At 39.6% G+C, this 20,193-nt stretch overlaps 1 protein-coding gene and 1 pseudogene across 2 annotated transcripts in view; one reads left to right on the top strand and one right to left on the bottom strand.

Moving 5' to 3' along the window:
- The window catches only part of TMEM50B (transmembrane protein 50B), a 31,702-nt gene extending 12,605 nt beyond the window's left edge, over positions 1-19,097 (bottom strand). The window contains exons 1-2 of one of the 2 annotated variants that reach the window (XM_016162416.2): positions 18,960-19,097; positions 611-750 (exon numbers count right to left, since the gene is read on the bottom strand). In XM_016162416.2, the coding sequence (XP_016017902.1) occupies positions 611-709 (99 nt within the window). In that variant the 5' untranslated portion in view covers positions 710-750; positions 18,960-19,097. Of the gene's footprint in view, positions 1-610; positions 751-8,285; positions 9,071-18,959 lie in introns of those variants that run through there. The other variant, XM_016162417.2, reaches the window with a different exon arrangement.
- On the top strand, positions 7,511-9,327 carry LOC107519539 (annotated as a pseudogene).
- Positions 19,098-20,193: the final 1,096 nt, after the last annotated feature.

Raw genomic sequence — 20,193 nt, 5'->3', positions numbered from 1 at the left:
ATGGGGGTAAGAAGAAGAGGGCTCTTTATACCATTCTCACTATTTTTGTTTATATGTTTGACATTTTCAATAATAAAAAGTAAAATAAAAATTAAAAAAAAAAACTTTTAGGAAGAAAATTAAGCAATAGTTTCCTCTACAAATTCCTTCTCACTTGCCCCCTGCTGCAGCTGGGGGAATAGATATGGCATCTCTTCCCTAGGGCACTGCAGGGCATCAGTTCTAACGTAGCCTAAGGTCATTACTGCTGTCTATGCATCCCGAATTTCAATGAGTCACAACCATGATATTTGCTTTCATCAAATCCTGAGCTTCTAAGGATCTTAAAAGACTTATATACATTATCATCATTAACTTAAAAATGTTACCTCCTACAATAATTGTATTATTACTGGAACTAAAGCAAAGATATTAAGTTTAGCAAATTTACAGTCACATAAACTCAGCTCCTACCATATTTAGTTCAGCATCTAGACTCTGAAAATTATTTATACAAAACAACAGTGAAATAAATAGCTTTAAATAGGTATTCACAGTTCAAAGGAATCGGCATTAATTTTTAGGGCAAAAGATGAGGCATAAATGTCACCAACCAGGCTTTTTCACTTACCAATATCCCTGCTACCACAGAAGCCACAGTATTTCTTCTTTCACTCCAGTCAATACATTCACACTCTGGCCAACGGAAATTATCTAGGAAGCCTGCCATTTTCACCCCTTAAGCATGGATTTTTCATTAAATACTGTATTCTACAAATAAAAATACAAAAAAAAAAAAAAACTAAGGAAAAGTTTTTAAGAAATATCTTACTCTTCTTTAAAAGCTTTAAACACAAACTAACTTTAGGTCCAAATGTACTGTAGTGAAGAAGAAAAATTCAATATTTCAATGACTGCCTACTGAGATGTACGTAGGACTGTACCAGGACACAAGGGGGAGCTTACTATTTGCTAAATGAGCGTGGTGGTTTTAAAACATGTCTGCAAATTCTATGACACTTCTCCCACTGAGAGGTGGATCTATGTCCCTCCCCTTGGATTCGAGCCACAATAAAGACTGGTCGATCTATAAAGTAGAAGTGATGCTATGTAACTTCTGCTATACAACTTCTGAGACTAGACCATAAAAGGCAATGTGGCATGTAGCTGGTTCTCTGGAACACTAATAATAAAGTCCTGAGTTGCTACGTAATAAAAATCCAAGGCCACAATGCTGTGAGGAAACCATGTACAGGTGTTCTGGCCCACAGTTCCAGGTGAGGTCCCAGCCAACTGCCAGATGTGTGAGTAGACACTGCTAGCTGATTGCTATTCCAGCTACAGCATTACTCCCAGAGTTTAAGCCTTTTCCAGTGAGGCCCAGATATATGGAGTGGAGACCCATCATCCTGGCTGTACCCATTCCAAATTCCTGACCCAAAGAAACCAGAAGCATAATAAAATGGCTGTTTTAAACTACTAAGTTTTGGAGTTATCTGTAATGCAGCAATAGATAACTGGAAGAAAATCATGTACATAAATAACTGTAAGGGTACAATATGCTGTGGGAATTTTCAAAACAAAGAGTATGTTCAGATAAGGTGATTCAGGGATACTTCTAATTTCATAAAGAAAGGGGGAAAATGATTTAAAGGCACTGAAAGGTGCTGAAAAGCAGGCAGAAAGTAGAGCAGACTTGACCCTTGAAAGAAAACACAATGAATAAGATCCACTTTTATTAGCTTTTACCCCTGAAGAACCCCCCTAACCTCCCACTCCCAGCCCAGTGAATCCCCGTGGTACAAAAGGGCTAAAAGTTAAGGAAAAGCCACAGTCTTTTTTGGCTTGAGGTATCAGAGGATGAAGTTCAGGATTACCAGAGCAGATGGAAATCGAAGGGGGAAGTCTTGGAAATGGGTGAGTCAGAGGAGGGAGCCCCAAATACTTTAATAGAAAACCTCTTTAAAGACTTTGTCAGCCTTGGAACAGCACGTGATGAAGAAGACTCCAAGGAACTCAGGAAGAAGACATAGCTAGACGGCTGAAAGAACTAAGCGGAGATTTCAGCTGCTGCCTATTGCAAGACATTTTGGAGTCTGCATTCCATCAAGTCAGTAGAGATTAGTAAAAACTTTGAGGTTTCCAGACACTCTAACATAAAATGTAAAACCAAGTCTCCACAATTTCGAGGTGATCAGCCAGTACTTTAACTGCCTATTAGAACTGCCTATTAGAACGAAAAGTATCTTCAGATGACGATAACTAAATCCAGAGTGTCTATGATGTATCAACCACAATGTCCAAGATATAACAAAAAATTACTAGACATTCACAGCAGAAAAAAAAACTGTGATCTATTTTTAAGATAGGTTAAATATAAAAGACAGCTCTTATTTTCTTCTCTTTATTTAAAAGACAACTCTTTAAAGCAAAAATTATAACATTTATAGGATATCCATAAAGACAAACTTATTTCTAAACAGTATATCAGTTATATTTTCAAATAATATACTTAAATATGGGTTTAGGTGAAATGCCTCTAAATTTAATAGGTCCAACTGTTAATCTGAAAAAATAACTAAATGTATTATGAGACAATATTTGCAAAACAAATATCTGACAAAGAACTTGTATCTAAAACATAGAAAGGACTCTTTAACATTAATAATAAAAAGATAAACAAAATACAGGCAATATAAAGTATACAAAACACTTAAAAAGACAGTTAATTAACAAAATCACATAAAAAGGTATTCAACATCACTGGTCATCAGGAAAATGCAAATTAAATATCATCACACATCCAGGAGAACAGGTAAAATTAAAAAGACTGACTAAACTAAATGTTGGTGAGGTCGTAGAAAAACTGGTAATCTCATATATTTCTGGTGGCAGTTTCTTATAAAGTTAAAAATAACATCCCTATAATGCAGCAATTCCATCCCTAGGTATTTACCAAGGAAAGTAAAAACATACGTCCACACACACGGAAAAAAAGACTTGTACAAGAAAGTTTATATCAGTTTTATTCATAATAACTCAACTGAAACAACCTAAATATTCATCAACAGAAAAATAGATTTAAAAAATTATGATGAATTCATACAATGGAATACTTTTCAGCAACAATAAAGAATGAACTGATACATATAACCACACAGAAAAAAAATCTCAAAACATGAGTAAGTGAAAGAAGACAGATACAAAAAAGTATATACTGTATAATTCCATTTAAATGAAGCTTAACGAGAGGCTAAATTAATCAATGGTCCCATAAATAAGATCGGTGGTTGTCTAAGGGGGTGAGGACTGACTACAAAGAAACGTTTTTAAGGTGATGGAAAATTATATTCATTGATTGGGATAGTAGTTATCCGAGTAGATACATTTATCAAAAAAAGTCACTGAAGCATGTACACCTAAGATTTATATATTTTACAATATGTAAATTTATCTACAAGTTTTTAAAATTTTAAAATCATTCAGATATGCTTTAGCTTGCACTAAAGTCTTACTCTATTATGAGTAAGACACATTTTATCAAGATATTTTTAAAATGTGGTAATGAATTATTATCAGAGATTAAATATTAACTAGTTAAAGGAAAGTATGGGGAAGGTCAACATGAATTTAAGACAATGTCTGAAAGATAAAAGTCTTATTTCCTATTATAAAATTCATTTCCCATATATTAACATTACAAATAGTTCTATAAGCAGGAAATATATAGCTATTTCCAGACTCTGATTTATGATATATCATGGTCTCCTCCCTCCTGGGGCTTAAGTTGATGGGTCAGGGATGGCGTGAAGCAGAAAAACATTGATCCAAATAGAGAATAAGGGGAGATCTACGTTAGAATGGCTGGTCAGGGAAAGCCTCTCTGAAAAGGTAACATTTGCTAAAATTTTAAAACATACTGACATTTAAAAGCTGAGTAAAGTTAATTAGATTAAGGAGAAGCAAAAGGGGTAGAACAAGGAAAAGGTAGATTATGAATAAAGGTCCTAAGTCTCTTTGGTAACAACAAGGAAGAATTAGCTGGTACCAGAGAATCAGGACATTGTTAAGTTAAGAGTTGGTTGGAGTAAGTTTGGAGACAAGACAGGTAAGGACCAGATCAACATGGACCTCATGAAGGATCTGGGGTTTCACCACTATTGGTACTGAGAAATCAACTGAAGATCTTTCAGGAGAAAAGGAGGTGAGGCACCAAGAGCCTAGTCACTGTGGTCAACATTTAGGAGAGGAAAATGAGGGGAGGAAGGCCAGTATACTAAAACTAGCACTCTCGACTGGGAAGACTGACTTTCCTAAGGGTTTTATTGTTGATATTGGCCAAAGGCTAAACATTTTTTATCATGACACAGTCTTGATCTAATGTAAACTGACAATACTAACGCTGGCTCCCTGGCTTAAAGTGGAAACAATTACACAATATTTAATATGATGGGCCTTTGAAGACTTAATGAAGGCAACAGTTACTTAGAGAAAATCTAAATGTTCGACAATAGAATAAGTGTTAAATAGTTTACCTAACACAAACAATGAAAAATCTATTTTGGAAAAACATTTAAAGCATTAGAAAATGGCAATCACTAATTATACTAAGTGAAAAAAAAGCAAGATATTAAAACTATCTATAGTGTTATTTCCTTTTTTTCAAAAAGAATTAATAATACACATATAAAACACAATAAAATACTGGAAGGGCAAACACTAGTACTTTTATAATATCAGTCAGTATACATGTATAATGATAGGATCTCATGGTTTTTGCTTGTTTATTTTCAAAATATGCTGCACTGAGCATGAATTGCTTTTTTTTAAATACAAAGTTTCTAGAAATTATTATAATTAACTCAGTGAATTGCTGATAGTTCTTGCCTATTATGAAACCTCTTATATAATGTAACAAGACTGTAACTGCTTTTAAGAAACTTGAAAAGACTTTTTTGAGGTCAAGTAATTATTAGTGTGTTCTCCCAGAAAACTGATCCTGGTATCAATTTTTAAAAAAACAAGATTATAGATAATCACACTAAGCAAAATAAGCCAGACAGAAAAAGTTGAAACCCACATGATATCACTTATACGTGGGATATAAACCTAAAAGCAACAAACGAACAGGACAAACAAACCAGAGACTCATGGACATGGACAATAGACTAGTGGTTATCAGAGGGGAGTGGGGAGAAGGAAGTAGATGGGGTAAAAGGGGTCAAATACGTGGTGACAGAAAGAAATCTAACTACGGGCAGCGAACACACAATGCAATATATATATATATGCCTTACTGTTGAATTATACACCTGAAACTTACTGGATTTCGTTAACCAATGTTACCATAATAAAAAATAATAATAATTAAAAAAAAGAAAAAAAAATGAGCAATGAAGATAAAATATTGGATCATGGATAGAAACGTGTCAAAGGGTTTTCTACTGTTAACTTATTTATCATATACTGAGTGATCATAAACAGTATTTAAGTCAAATATCATTAGTTTTAACCCTTTACCAGTGTAGAATCTTTAAATTTAAGCAATTTTAGGCTCTCTATCTTTTGTGTGTATGTGTGAAATTTTGAGGGATGCAGGACAGTGACCAGGTGAGCAAGGTAAAAGCAGGTAGACACATCCTCACCTGCCTGGGGCTGAACGACTGGTGCTGGTACAATCCAGTCATAATTCCCTTAACCAACAGAGGACTGCTGTTTAGTGGCAACATTAAAACAGAGCAAAAGAACAGGCTTCGGATAAAGGGGGTTTTAACAGGAACGCTGCTCTAGTACATGTTACATTTCCTGCAGTACCTGTTTCCTTATGTTGTTTTGTTACATTTGTGTATGCAGAAATTACTGTGACTAACTTAATAATCACATTTTTTAATTTGTATCTTTATTTTGGGTGGGGCAGAAAACAAAAGGTGTTTGTCTGTTTGTCTGCCAATTTTTCACAGGCATTTTCTGTCCAGTAAGGAGGAATTTGAGCAGGGTCACCCCACACCTCTCAAGACTGTGGGCTCTTGGAGGGAAGGGACTATGTATTTATGTCTTCGGCCAAGGTCACAGTACAAAGATTACATGGAGTGAATGCTTGATAAAAATATGTTGAATAAGTAAATGAATAAAGGGCATACAAAAATAAATAAATAAATATTAAAAATAAAAAAAACAAGATTATTGAACTGCACTATATATTATTGGTCTGATTTATAAGTCTTATAATAGATTAAGTAGCAATTATTCCTATTACTAACAGAGGCAACTCTTTATAAAAGGAAATTTGAGTCCTTTTTAGAGGGCATTTTAAGTGGTTCAACTACTGAACTTTCATTTCCCGAAATTTAGTTTAGGAAACCAAAGAACACTTTAAAAGCAAGTGGAGAAAATGACTACACACTCTAGCACACAAACGTGGTCTTTAGTCCCCACACAGTGCTGCTGCCAGAATTATCTTTCTAAATCATCCAAGAGCTGATCTTGTCCCTTCCCTGCTTACAAGCCTCAAAGTCCCAAAAATGCATCACAGTCCCAAATAACATATCTAATTCAGAAATTTTTCCTTTAATCAAACTTCTATACTAACACGTTTGTTCATCCATGTCTACACTAGTTGTTAAATGCTATTAGTGTCAGGCCCTGAGCATGTAAAAATGATTAAGACAATCAATGTATAGAACAGTCAGAGACACTATCAGAAAAACAACTAATTAGATTACAACATGTGCTATAACACACATACACTATGGGCTATAATAAAAAGTGATATAATAGAAATATGAAAAAGTGTTATAGGACACTACCTTCTGGGAAGAGTTTTGAGAGTTTGATAGAGGAAGAAAAAACTTAGCTGAATTTTGAAACATAAATATGACCCTGGCAGATGAAAAAGAAGGAACAAAATATACAAAATTATAAGTAGGTTCAGAAGAGATACGGGTAGAGTTTAAGGTATTTCAAAGAGCAATGGTGATTAACCTGTTTGGGGCAAGATCTTACAGGATTTGGCGGCCCACTCACGTCTCAATTCTATCCTCTAAGTCAGGAATTAGCAAACTTTCTGTAAGAACCAGATAGTACACATTTTTGGTTTTCCGGGCCGATCTGTCATAACCACCCAATTCTGCTGTCATAGCATAAAAGCAGCCACAGACAATACATGAACACATGAGCATGGCTGTATTCCATGTATAAAGCTTAATTTATAAAACAGGCAGCCGGCCAGACTTGGCCCACAATTCAGAGTCTGCAGACACCTTCTCTAAGCAATAAGAAACCACCAGAGGCTTATAAGCAGGAAAGTGACAAGATCAGCTCTTGGATGCTTTAGAAAGATAATTCTGGCAGCAGCACTGTGTGGGGACTGAAGAAAAATGTTAAAGATACCTGCCCTCACTCTATACGGGAAGAGAATAAAGATGTAAACTGAGACCATATTGGTACAAGTGACAGAAAAAGTTTTTAGAAATATTATCGTAGTATTATCAAGAGGCAGGGAAGACCTAAGCAGGACATGGTTGGGTGCCCAATGGCGAGTGAGACACCGTTAACCAAAACAGGAAAGGGAGAATGGGAAAGGCGAGTTTCAGCCTAACACATTTGGTATGACTGAAGGACGTTCAGGTAGAGACATACATAAGACAGATGTACAGAAACCACTAAAAGGGTGGTTTAAGGCAGAAATACAAATTGTAAGTTCACAGTACCTAGTAACTGAAGTTGTGGGGCAGCTAAGGTATCTGAGAGAGAAAATACGGAAGATGACTAAGGACTGATTCAGGGTTCATCTCTGATTCACTGTCCTTCTTCTTTGAATTACTGTGCCAGGCACTGTAGCAGACCTACATACATAATGGCATTTAATCAGCACATAACTCCTCTCGAGCAGCAGTCCCCAAACTTTTTGGTATCAGGAACCAGTGCTCCTATGAGACTATAATGCCTGATGATCTGAGGTGGAGCTGAGGCGGTGATGCTGGTGCTGGGGAGTAGCTGCGAATACAGACGAAGCTTCGCTAACCTGCCCGCCACTCACCTCCTGCTGTGCGGCCCAGTTCCTAACGGGCCATGGACCAGTACTGGTCCACAGCCCAGGGTTTCGGAACCCCTGCTCTACAGCATGTACTGAATATTTACAGATCATCTCCTATGAGCAAGGCGCTGTGGGAAAATAAATAAAAGTAGCCCTCAGCATCAGAGAATTTAAAAACTAGCAGAGAAATCAATTAACACTTTCTTAAAATACAATTCGTATCATTTTAAAAGAATCTGTTATAATATTGTGTTCTTCACACGACGCTTACTGTGATCTGGAGAGCCTTCTCTCCCCTGTGGACAACGACAGCTCTTAAGGAAAGCTGACTGCACCAGCTGCAGAAGAGGCTGCAGTCCCAAACGATAATATCACTGCAGTGGGTGCTGGATGAGTGGTATGGCGTGTGCCATCAGCATTCTGGGAAAGTCTCTGGCTGATGAGCTTGCTCTAGTGGATATTCTGGAAGATAAACTCAAAGAAGAAATGATGGTCTGCCATGCGGGAGTTTATTTCTTCAGGCACTTATAATTATGGCAGATAAAGATTGACCTGTGGTCACTAATTCTAAGATTGTGGTAGTGACTGCAGGAGTTCACCAGCAAGAGGGAAAGTCGGCTCAATCTGGCAGAGGGATGTTAACGTCTTCAAAGTCATTATTCCTCAGATCATAAAGTACAGTCCTGATTGCATCATAATTGTGGTTTCTAACTCAGTGGATAGTCTCATGTACATTATCTAGAAACTGAGTAGATTACCCCAAGCACTGTGTGATCGGAAGTGGATATAATCTGGATTCTGCTAGATTTCGTTGTCTCATGGCTGAAAGATTTGGTATTCAGTTGCCACGGATGAATTTTAGGAGAACACGGCGACTCAAGTGTGGCTATGTGGAGTGGAGCGAATGTAGCAGGCATTTCTCTCCAGGAACTGAATCCAGAAATGGGAACAGAGAATGACTGTGAAAATTGGAAGGAAGTGCATAAGACAGCAGTTGAAAGTGCCTATGAAGTCACCAAGCTAACAGGACACATCAACCAGGCTACTGGGTTAAGTGTGGCTGATCTCACTGAATCCATGTGGAAAAATCTATCCAGGATTCAGCCAGTGTCAACTATGGTGACGGGGGTGCACGGCACTGAGAATTAAGTCTTCCTGAGGCTTCCCTGTATCCTGAGTGCTTGGGGATTAATCAGTGCTATCGACCAGAAACTGAAGGATGATGAGGTTGCTCAACTCAAGAAAACTACAAATACCTGTGGGACATCCAGAAGGACCTCAAAGACTTGGAACTTCAGGCTTCTAAGCTGTAAAAATTTAAAAACTACAGTGTGATTAACCATGAGCTTTTAGTTTCCACGTACATGGACCACAGTTTGCTTTTATCTTCTTAAGTATGTGAATCTGGGCTCAGAATCAAAGCCTATGCTTGACTTAATGCTTGCAATGAGCCCTTGAACAAATAAAATTAACTATCATAGTGTAAGAAAATGTTACGAAAAATCAGATTAACAAAATACAAATATCATTCAAAATATTAGGTCTACATAGCCAGAGCAAAATAAGTTGATTCAGATGAAAAAAAGAATAAAATCTACATCTTCCCCACTATTGCTACTATTAGTTATAGGGTGCTTTTGGTTACAGACCACTCTATTCCATCCTCAGAAAAACTCTTCTCATGGATTATTCCACTGAATCCTCACAAACACTCTAAGGCAGTTACTACTATCATCTCATATTACTTAAGCAATTTAGAGAATGGTTAACTTGCCCAAGGTCACACAGCTAGCAAGAAGGAAAGCCAAGATTTCCACTGAGGTTCTGATCTGATTCCAAAATCTGTGCTCATGACCATCACATAAACTGCTGCCCATTACTAGAGAGTCTCACAGTATGTCTCATTTCAGATTTCACGAGAAGAAAGTTATTGTTGCTGTGGTGAAGAGAGCATGCAGAACAAGGTGGAAGAGAAAGCCTCCGTTTAGAGGAACACTGTGATCACTGGGAAACAGAAGAAAGTAGCCTGATGAAGTCTACTGTGACCGTGGTGATTACCGCTGATTCAAATCTGGCCAAAGGAGTCTGTAGGTAGTTTTTCTTCCTGGATTGCTATAAACCTCGTTTCTAACAGTGTGAATATATCATAGGCCTAAAATCCAACAGCAAGAATTATTTGGACATCTGAATACTTTTGGAAAAAACATTTTACATACTTAATCTCGAGGAATGCTTATTTGCCTTCTGACTTGTAAATCACATATAACAAGAAAAAAATTTAATAAGTATGACCAAGTATAATAGAAGATTTAAATCTAAAAACCAAAGTAAAGGATAGGGAGCACAGATTTTTAGACACTTAAACTTTATAATTACATAACTTCCCCTAGTAATATCCTTAACAACTTTAAATTATTCAAAATGTGGGTTACTTGATAAATTCTCCCCTCCACTGCTTCTCTCTGTCACTGGTTCACAGACTTAAACATCCAGTCCCAGATGCACAGATGAATGACCTGCAAGCAAATCACCTCGGAATCAACATGTCCAAACACAAATTCAGATCTCCTCCTCCAACCCTGATCGCATTCCAGATTCCCTACAATAAACGAATCACTCTTCATCCAGGTATGTAAGCCAGAAATGCACGTGTCAGCCTTGTTACTTCTCTCTTACCCTCTCACACCCAATCCATCACCTGATTATGCCTCCTGATAGCTCTCAAGTCTAACTTCTCTCCATCTGCTCCACCGTGACGTGAGTACTTCTCTCACCGGTCCCATTACGACAGCCTCCCAACTGAACTAGCCACATCCACTCCTGCCCCCATCAATATGTTCTCATATTGCAGCTGGAATGAGGGAAAGGAGGGGAAGGGGACGGGGACGGGGAAGGGGAAGGGAAGCAATCACAAGGCTGGTATCTCCCTCCTGCTTAAAACTTTCAATGCCTTCTCATTTGTTTTAAGATGAAGACAACACTCTATACAGTAAGGCCCAGTCACTTGCCTCAGTCTCCTCTTACATTTTCTTCTGTCCCTTTCCTCCAGTCATCCTGGTTTCTCTTTTAGCACCTTATACTTGCTAAATCGCCTTATCTAAAATCCATACACCCTCTATCTGATACCTTTCCATTCCCAGCTCACCTAGTTAACTCCAACTCATACTGCCAGATGTCAGCTTAGTTGTCACTTTTCAAGTCGAATATCAGCTTTCCCTTCCTTCATTCAACATTGATCTACAGTGTCTACTACATGCCAGGCACTGTTATGGACACTTAAGGTACATCAGTGAACAGATGAAAAACCCTGACTATATGGAGCTTCAGTGGGGAGCGGGAAGAAGAAAGAGACAATAAACATAATTGTAAAAGTAAACTGCACACCATGGTACTTAAATATTACCTTCTACAGGGGAAAAATCAGAGCAGAGTAAGAGGCATTGGGAGTAGAGGTGACAGCAGGGCCGGATGAAAGGTCACACTGGTCATCAAGGTAGGCCCATCGAGAAGATGACACCTGAGCAAAGACCTGAAACTGGGGAGAGAGTTTGCCATCTGACGGAGACAACGGCAGCAGGGCAAAGGCCCTAAGGCAGTGTCTGGATATCCAGCGAGCAACACAGAAGCCAGTGTGGCTACCGTGGAGTGAGTGAGAGGGGAAAGGAAAAGAAAATGAGATCAGAGCGGTAACAGGGGCAAGGAAAGGTAAGCGAGGAGCCTCACAGGCCACCACGAGAACTTTGCTTTTCACGGACTGAGTTCAGGAGCCATAAGAGAGTTCTGAACGGTGACTAACATTAAAAGGATCCTTTAGGCTGCTGTGGGGAGAAGAGACTATAGGGGTAGGAGCGGAGAGACCAGTGAAGAGGTTGTGAATTAATCCCAGTGAAAGATACTGACTTCCAGGGCCTCCTAACTCCACGACCTGATCTAATCCTCCTACTATTTCATTATTAATTTTATTATTTGATTAATACCTACCTTTCCCTGTAGATTCCATGAAGGACAGTCCGAATCTATTTCTGCTCCCCATGGTATTCCTAGGGCCCAGCACAGTGTCTGCCACATAGTAGGCATTCGAATTCTTGTTGAATGACTAAATCTAACTATTATAGCTTCCAAATTTTGAAATGTAATACATGTCTCATTATCCTGTCACAAAAAAAATGGAGTAACTTCATACCTAGACTTATTTAAACTGATCATTTGTAGAAGCTGGTAATAAGATACATCATTTCAGTGAGGGAAATACATTTCCTGTAACAATATATTCAAACACATTATTTCTTAAAATCATCCTCTCTGCTTCCCAAGTCCACATTCTGCCGAAATTTTCTATCTAAAATGTGTAGACTGGATCATGCCATTCATTCAAAAACTTCCAGCCGCCTGTGAGATAAAGCCCAAAATATACAGAGTATTTACAATCTCCCCTGATATAGCTTTCTTATATTTACAATCTCCCCTGATATAGCTTTCTTATCACCTACTATCTTGACACAGTCTATACTCCAGCCACAGAGAAATAAAGGAAAAAGGCAGCCAGTACTTGTTGAATGTTGACTCTACTGTCCAACTGTTAAGCAAACTGCCAAATTTTATATACATATATATATAATATACACGTATGTGCATATGCGTGTAAAAATCTCCTTGGAATGCCCCTTTCATCTCTTGTCTACGAACTCCCAATTTAACCTTCAGTACACAGATCAAACATTTCCTTCTCTAGGCAGAACTAGTGTAAATGCTTTCATGAGCAGTTTTTTGTTTTTTGCTTTTTAGTAATAGCACATCACATTGCAGAGCAATTATTTTGTGTATGTTTGACAAGTAATATTCAAATAATGCCTGGGAGGAAAAACAAACATGGGAAACCTGCTTCTACTAGTGGCTCTGACATTCTCTAGCTGTGTGACACTGGCCCATGAGAGTGATGAATTAAATCAGTGGTTCCCAAGCACAAGTCCATGGACCAGTGCCAAGCTAACTTCAAAGCAACCTGGGGAGTTTAGGAAAGAAAAGGTAATTGGGACTTTCTCCTTCCACTCCCCCACCCCAATGTTCAAAAACTAAAGAGTAATGCCAGACTATTTTTAAAAATTCCCCAGGTGAACCTAATGATCAGCAAAGTTTAGGAATCACTGAGCCAAATCACCTCAAGGGTTCTTTCCACTGCTAAGATTTTGAGCGTCCTCCTCTGTCCAGTAATGAGGTCATCTCTCTGAACAATATGAGCTAGAAACTTCAAAGGATTTTATCATTAATTTCATCTATGTCAAAACATACAATTAACAAACTAAGTAAACTGTGTAAACTTTTATTGATCATGGTTTTCAAAAAAATATATTTTTTTCTAAGGCAGTCTGGGCCAACTGAGGAAATGTGAATACAGGTCAAACATTAGAGGATAATACAGAATTATTTTTCTTGGATGTAATAGCGATAAGATTGTGGTTATATAAAGAGAATGACCTTACTCTTAGGAGACCCATGCTTACATATTTAAGGGTAGAAGTGTAGATATCAACAACATACTATCAAATGGTTAAGCGAAGAAAAAAAGGATAAAGCAGATATGGCAAATGTTCAAATGTTGACTCTACTGTCCAACTTTTCTATATGTTTACATTTTTTTGTAATAAAAAGTTGGGGGGAAAAATATAGGCATACTTTCATGAACTGCCACCTAAATGGAGTTGACTGCAGCACATGCCAAGCGCTGGCCGAGCCACGGCGACATCCCACCCAGTCTCAGAGGCCATCTCTGCCTTGGCTCCGCAGCGGAAACCCTGCTTCGGCATCTCTGCATAACGCTCTACTCCCCAATTCAGGGGAAATGGTGCCAGGGTCGCAACTTTCAGCCCACACAGGTGAAAGGGCACCTTGCTGGCAAGCAGTACTGGGAATGCAAAGGCCTACAGAAAGAATATGTTTACAGGACTCAAAGGAGGTAGACACCTTGAAGTCCCAATTATCAGCTTCCAGAATTTGCCACCACAGAGTCAACTAAAAGTACAGGCTTTGGAGTTAGCGCTGGCCTGGGCCCGCTCCTACGGTTGGCCCCTTCCCAGCTCTGCCTACTTGGCCAGGCTCACTTGTCCACTCTACTCTTCAAGGAACAGTTCTATGTACAAGGCACTGTCCAAGCTTTTAATGTCCCTAAGCTATGTCCTTCTGGTATGTAACTGGGGTGATGAGGGCACGTTCCTCAGAAAGTGAGAATTAAGAAGAACAGCAGTGTCCATCACCTGCGATGACTCAATACGTTCAACTACCCACCAGAAAGACAGTTCATATACATAAGACGGCTTTGTAGAGGGCGCACTGTTCCTGGCGGTACTGCTATTACTCTTTAGTCAGGAAAAACGATTATCGTTTCTAGGTGAAGATGCCAGAATGTACATCGGCATCTCGTTTTGCTCCCTCTTCAAACTTCATTAAAAGTATAATAAAAGTCGTTTTTAAAAAGTCATAAACTCTTAATGATAGGGAGAACAGAAGAGGAGATAACAATAAAATTCTGAAAGCATATGGACGATGGTAACTGACTCAGCACATCCAAGAAAGCTGAATTCCAAAGCCAGCCGTGGGGAAAGCTGAGAATCAACCCAGTAAAGACTTGGGGGCAGCAGTTAGAAAAGTTAGATCCCCAGATCCTCTTTTCTCTTCATGATGCTGGCAACTGCTTCTTCCATATCCTAGCCAAAGTCTGAGGTTTCCCCCCATTTCTTATGTTCTGGTACAATGGAATATTAAGTATCATACTGAAAATTGGACATACAGGACTGCTGTACTTCTGTTCTAGCTCAGGAAATAGGCAGCCAGATGCTTTCCTTCCAGATAGGAAGGTGGAAAACTATACAAAGAAACATAAAACAAGTCATTATGACCTCAGAGATCAGACAAAGAACATACTGCATCTATTAAATGAGAATAGGATGTTGTCATAAGAAACATTCAGACTAAAAAAACAGTCTTTGGAAATTAAGAACACGATCACGGAAATGTTTTAAAAATCCAAATAGAAGGATTGGGAAATAAAACCTAAGAAAACCTAGCAGTAAGTAGTTAGAAAAGCACAGAAGAAAACATAAGAAAATTAGAAGACCTTTAATAGGTAAACATGTAAATATCAGGTGTTTCAGAAGAGAGACTACAGAGAAAAGAGAAGAAAAAAAATAACAAAATATTTCAAGAAAATCTCTCCAGAACAGAGGTTTTAAAGGGCCCCTCAAATACTCAACCTATTGGGTGAAAACAGACCCACACCAAGACACATTGTTTTAAATTTTAAAACACTGTAGTCGAAGTGTAGATTCTATAAGTGGAGAGAGAAAAAAACGGGTCACATACAAGGGATGAGGAATCATAATATCTTGGAATTCTCAAAAGCACTGGAAGCAAGATGATAACTTCAAAATTCTGAAGGAAAATTATTTCCAACTAAAATTGTATTACCAGCCAAAATATCAATCAAATATGAGGATAGAATCAAAACATAGGCAAGGTCTCCAAAAAATGTTACTCTTCTTGTTAAGAAGCTACTGGAGTTTCAGCACCACCAGAGTAAATCGATAAAAGAACATACAGGAAAGATTCAACACAGGAGAGTGAAGGAGAAGCCAGCTGTGCCCCAGACAAGGAGGATACAAGGCCAGATGGAAACAGAGTAACTAACTTGAGACAGATATGTCCCAGCTGCTATATTAGCCAACCAAATGCCCCTGAACCTGGCCCAGACTCCTATCTGTACTCAGCTGGGCTGGGCCTGATCTTGATCCTATGCTCATGTAGTCCCTCTTCTCCTTTCCAAGCCCCGGTAGCCTACAACAGCAAAGGGCATTCACTTCCCTCACAGAACAGTTCTGCGTTGACCTAGCCTGCTAACTGCAGGAAGGCCATGGTGAGCTAAGAAGCAGAAGTACAGAGCCCACTCCTTCTATTTCTGCTGACCTTCCAGTACCTGGCACACTAGAGCCTTCCAGATGCCCTGACTATGGTGAACCCTGTTTCCTAGGACTCATTTGTATCACTGCCTACTGACTTCCTCAGAAAGGGCCCCTGTAAACAGGGAAGCTGGAGCCATTCTGTTCTGCTCATCTTTTCCTGGAAGCCTTCGCCTAACAATGACAATATTGTCCTTTCTCTACACAATCAGGTTTATCTTACAATTATAAAACAAAATTTTAATCTCAAATTTAGAAAGCTCTAACATTTTCTAAGCTTGTTTGGATCTCATCTGAGCTCTGGGACAATAACTTTGTTATCATCGTTTATTTAATGAAAAAATCCATTGTTAATAAAAGCACAGGTTATAGTCCTGTAAGGTTTGAATTAAACTAAAGAAATTAACATAGTATTATGATTTTAAAGACTAGCACACACACAAAGAACTAATTCCGAAAGTATAATTTTACAGCCCTGTGGAACGTTAACCAACTATATCTAGTTCTGCAATTTTATTGAAACATTCCTTTCCCTATGGACTACATAAATATCTTTTAAATCCTCTTAAAACCAGCTCTTTGCAGCACTCTCAATAACAGTTAAATAAAACTTTAAAACATGCTATCTATTTGTATGAGAATTTTGTCTTTAACACTATTCATTCAAAACCAAATATATTGTTTAGGATGTGTTTGTGTGTGAGCATATTTATGTATATATGTGTAAATATATGTGTATGTACGTATGTATACATTTACGTGTAAAGCTTATTATTTTAAAAAGTGAAAGATTAACCAAAAAAATCAGGATAGAGGCTACTTCTAGAGGAAAGATATAAATGTTTCTTAATCTGGTGGTGGATACAATGATGATCATCACAATAATATTCTTTAAATTCTATATACATATGTCTTACACACTTTTTTTTACCTGAGATACAATTCTCAATAAAAGAAACATTAAAAAAGAGAACAAGAATTTCTGTTACTGTTGAACATTCAAGAGTACTACCAGATAGTATTGCGTAAAATGTCTATTCACATTTTTTCTTCCTGAAAGCCCTCTCTATTCATTCCTGTCAGCCAATCAAATGAGTCAATATAAACCTAAAGTCAACACCACTAGGTGGTAACAAGGTTAATAAATTAGCCATTATTTAACCTGGTCCTCAAATGTTTTCTTGATCCAATCTCTAATCACAAAGGGATATACTGCTTCTTAAAAATGCATTCAAATCAAACAGAATTAGCTACTGCCTTTAAATTATAAAATTCTTTAAGTTACAAAAAGTGTCCTGGTGAAAGAGCAGTATGTTTATACTTAAGTATTCTGTTTAAATTATCTACTTGAAACATCCTACAATGCCAAAAGGATTTTTATGCAGCAAGGCTTTTAATAGCTAAAACCCAGAAATGTCCATTGATAAGGGGTGGATAAATATATTAAAGTACATCCAAACAATGACATAATATGCAGCATTTTAAAAATGAGGTAGGTCCACAGTACTGATATAAAAATGTGTCCATATATTAAGCCAGTTGCCCAACAGTATTATGGTATGATCCCCTTCTAGGAAGTGAAATTTCGGATGTAAAAGATGCTAAATGAGGAAGTAAGGAATTCTAACTTTTTATTTGATAGACTTCTGATCTGTATGAATTTTTTACTTGATATTCTTCTGTAATATTTAAAAAATTGTTACAACTTGAATATATTACTGTAATCAATTAAAATGAGCAAATAAGGATAAAAATGATAAGATAAATCCTTTATCTTGGAATCCAGAAGTGAATTCAAGAAAGACCAGCCAGTTAAGACTACAGTCATCCTAGTGGGCAGAGGATGCGGCTGGGGAGGGCGTGTCTCCCCCTGCTCTCATTAAACCTGCTTTTCCTGCCGCATCAATATTCGAGATAACTTTTGACTTTCATTTTTAATAAGAGTCTTGCAGTACTATTACCGATTAAAAAAATGTTTAATGTGTGTTCTATGCCTGAAACCTACACAGGTTTGGAAAAAAGAGAAGACGAATAAGAAGTGACTGAAGATGATATCAAAGAAGTGTGTCGAGTCTGGGAGGAAGAGCCTCGGGGACTGTTAAGAAAAGGAGTTTAGTACCGATAAGCGAAGAGTCTGAGAAGAAGAGGTGGACACTCCGAAAAGAGAAATTCACGTCTTTGAGAAGCATAAGGCTGGTTACACATTCATTCCGACCGGGGGGCCTCGAATCCACCGCGCCCCCCGCAACCCCCGCCCCCATTTCGCGCGCGCGCACGCGGCGCTGGCCGCGGGGAGCGAGCACAGCCCATCTTCATAACTGCTCTGGCTTTAAAAAAGGTCATACATTTACCTTTCAGATTAAGCACCTCCCAGTAAGTAACTCGGAAGCCAACTCGTTAGTTAAAAAGCCCAAACTGTCTTCCCCAGCACAATTACCACTGCTACAGCGGCAATTCTCTGCTGCTGCTTATCGAGAAGGACACTCAATACTTTGATTCATTCGCAGAAGAACGTCGATCCTCTTTCATTTTCTCTTCCCGTCTCTGTACCTGACTCCCGCATGGAAAGAGTCAGAAAAGTCCACAAAACGCTGACGACGTTCCCAGCAATGGTCCAGGGCCACCGGGAGGGACGACGAAGTGCCCAAGTCGCCCCCGGACGCCCCGTGCCGGCCTTACACCGTCCCTACCCCCTGCCCACCGCCCAGCGAAGCTGACAGGCTGGAGATGGAAACCTTTCCAGACCTTCCGGTGAAGCAATCCGATGGCTAGACAGAGCGAGGGTGCGACCGGCCCCAGCTGGGTGCGGGTCGGGGCGCGTCACGGCCACGGTCGGCCCGAGGGGACCCGGGCTGGGCCGGCGGGGGGGTGCGGAGGCCCCCATCCCGCCTGCAGCCTGGGCGTTCCGCCGGGCGCCGCCGCACCTCGCAGGCCAGGCCGGGCGGGCCGGAGGCGCCTCCCCTCGCGCACCCAGGGGACTGGCCGACCGTACTCACCCGGCTTCCCCGACGCCCACGCCGACCCCAGGAGCGCGCACAGAGGACGACAAGGCTGCACCGCAGCGGGGCCGGTGTACTCCGCTCCACCTCAGGCCGGGAGCCGAGAGTGGAGGGCGAGCGCCAGGCGGGGGCGCCAGCGGGGCGGGGCGCGGCGTCGTGCGCGCCGCAGCAGCCAATCGGAGCGCAGCAAGTGGCCGACTGGGGCGGGGGGCGGGGCTCGGGGGCGGGGCGAGGCTCCAGGGGGCGGGGCGGGGCTCCGCAGCTCTGCGGGTCGCCAGTCCGACTTCGCCGTGATTTTCAGCCGTGCGGACCTGGCCCTTCCTGTGGTCCTCTGGTCCCAGAGGACAGGGGTTCTCTTTGCCTTCGCCTACAGGTCCAGCGGCATTGGTCGCGAGCGGCCCAGAGTAGGGCAGATGCTCCAGGAGGATTCTCAGGAACTCAAGGTCTGTAGAGATGCCCTTCTCTAATCCCCGCCACTCAGAAATGGAAGCCTGGAAAGGTGAGTCACTTGTCCAAGGCTACTAACTAGTACTGTAACCTGAGGTTACCAACACAATACAGATGGTCTTCTGATACTGTCCGGATGCCTTTCTCGGCCATCCACCCAGATTTTTAGCTTTCTTATAGTCAGGTCTCTTCCTACTGTCTTCTTCAAAAACACTGTATCTTGAATTTTCCCCATCATTTCAACAGCCTTTGAAAGCCCGTCTAAATTTCCTACCGAATATAAACGCCATTTAATTGTTTGAGGAAAAGACATTGTGTAAGCCCAGGTATTATCAATGGGAACCTAAAAAAGTTTTTACCTGAGGTATAATGAAATAAAGGTTCTGTGTTCCGAGTTATCACAAAATATCATCTTCTTTTACTCCTGTTACTCCTCCATACCTTATTATACATATAAGGGGAACAATCCCTACTGTTTGTTATTTTTCCACTTTCCCTCAGTTCTTATTTTCATGTATATTGTATTTTTTATCCTTTATATTTTATCAATTGGCAGATAATACATTTATGTTACATTGTCCATCATCCTGATAAATGTCCTAGGATATAGGGGTTCAATAAATATTTGCTAAATAAATTACTTTTGAAATATGTGCAACCTTAAAACTGATTAAATTGCTGACCTATAAAGGTCAGCTTTTTAAAAATAAGTTTTTAAATCTTTCTTCTGTTTTGATTATTGTATTAGGATTAAGTTTGGCTAGGAGTACCAGGGGGAAACAAC

Source organism: Rousettus aegyptiacus, unplaced genomic scaffold (genome assembly GCF_014176215.1).
Source record: "Rousettus aegyptiacus isolate mRouAeg1 unplaced genomic scaffold, mRouAeg1.p scaffold_m13_p_4, whole genome shotgun sequence".
Classification (NCBI taxonomy): Eukaryota; Metazoa; Chordata; class Mammalia; order Chiroptera; family Pteropodidae; genus Rousettus; species Rousettus aegyptiacus.
The sequence above is the reverse complement of the archived record's forward strand: the minus strand, read 5'-3'. Positions and strand labels throughout refer to the sequence as shown.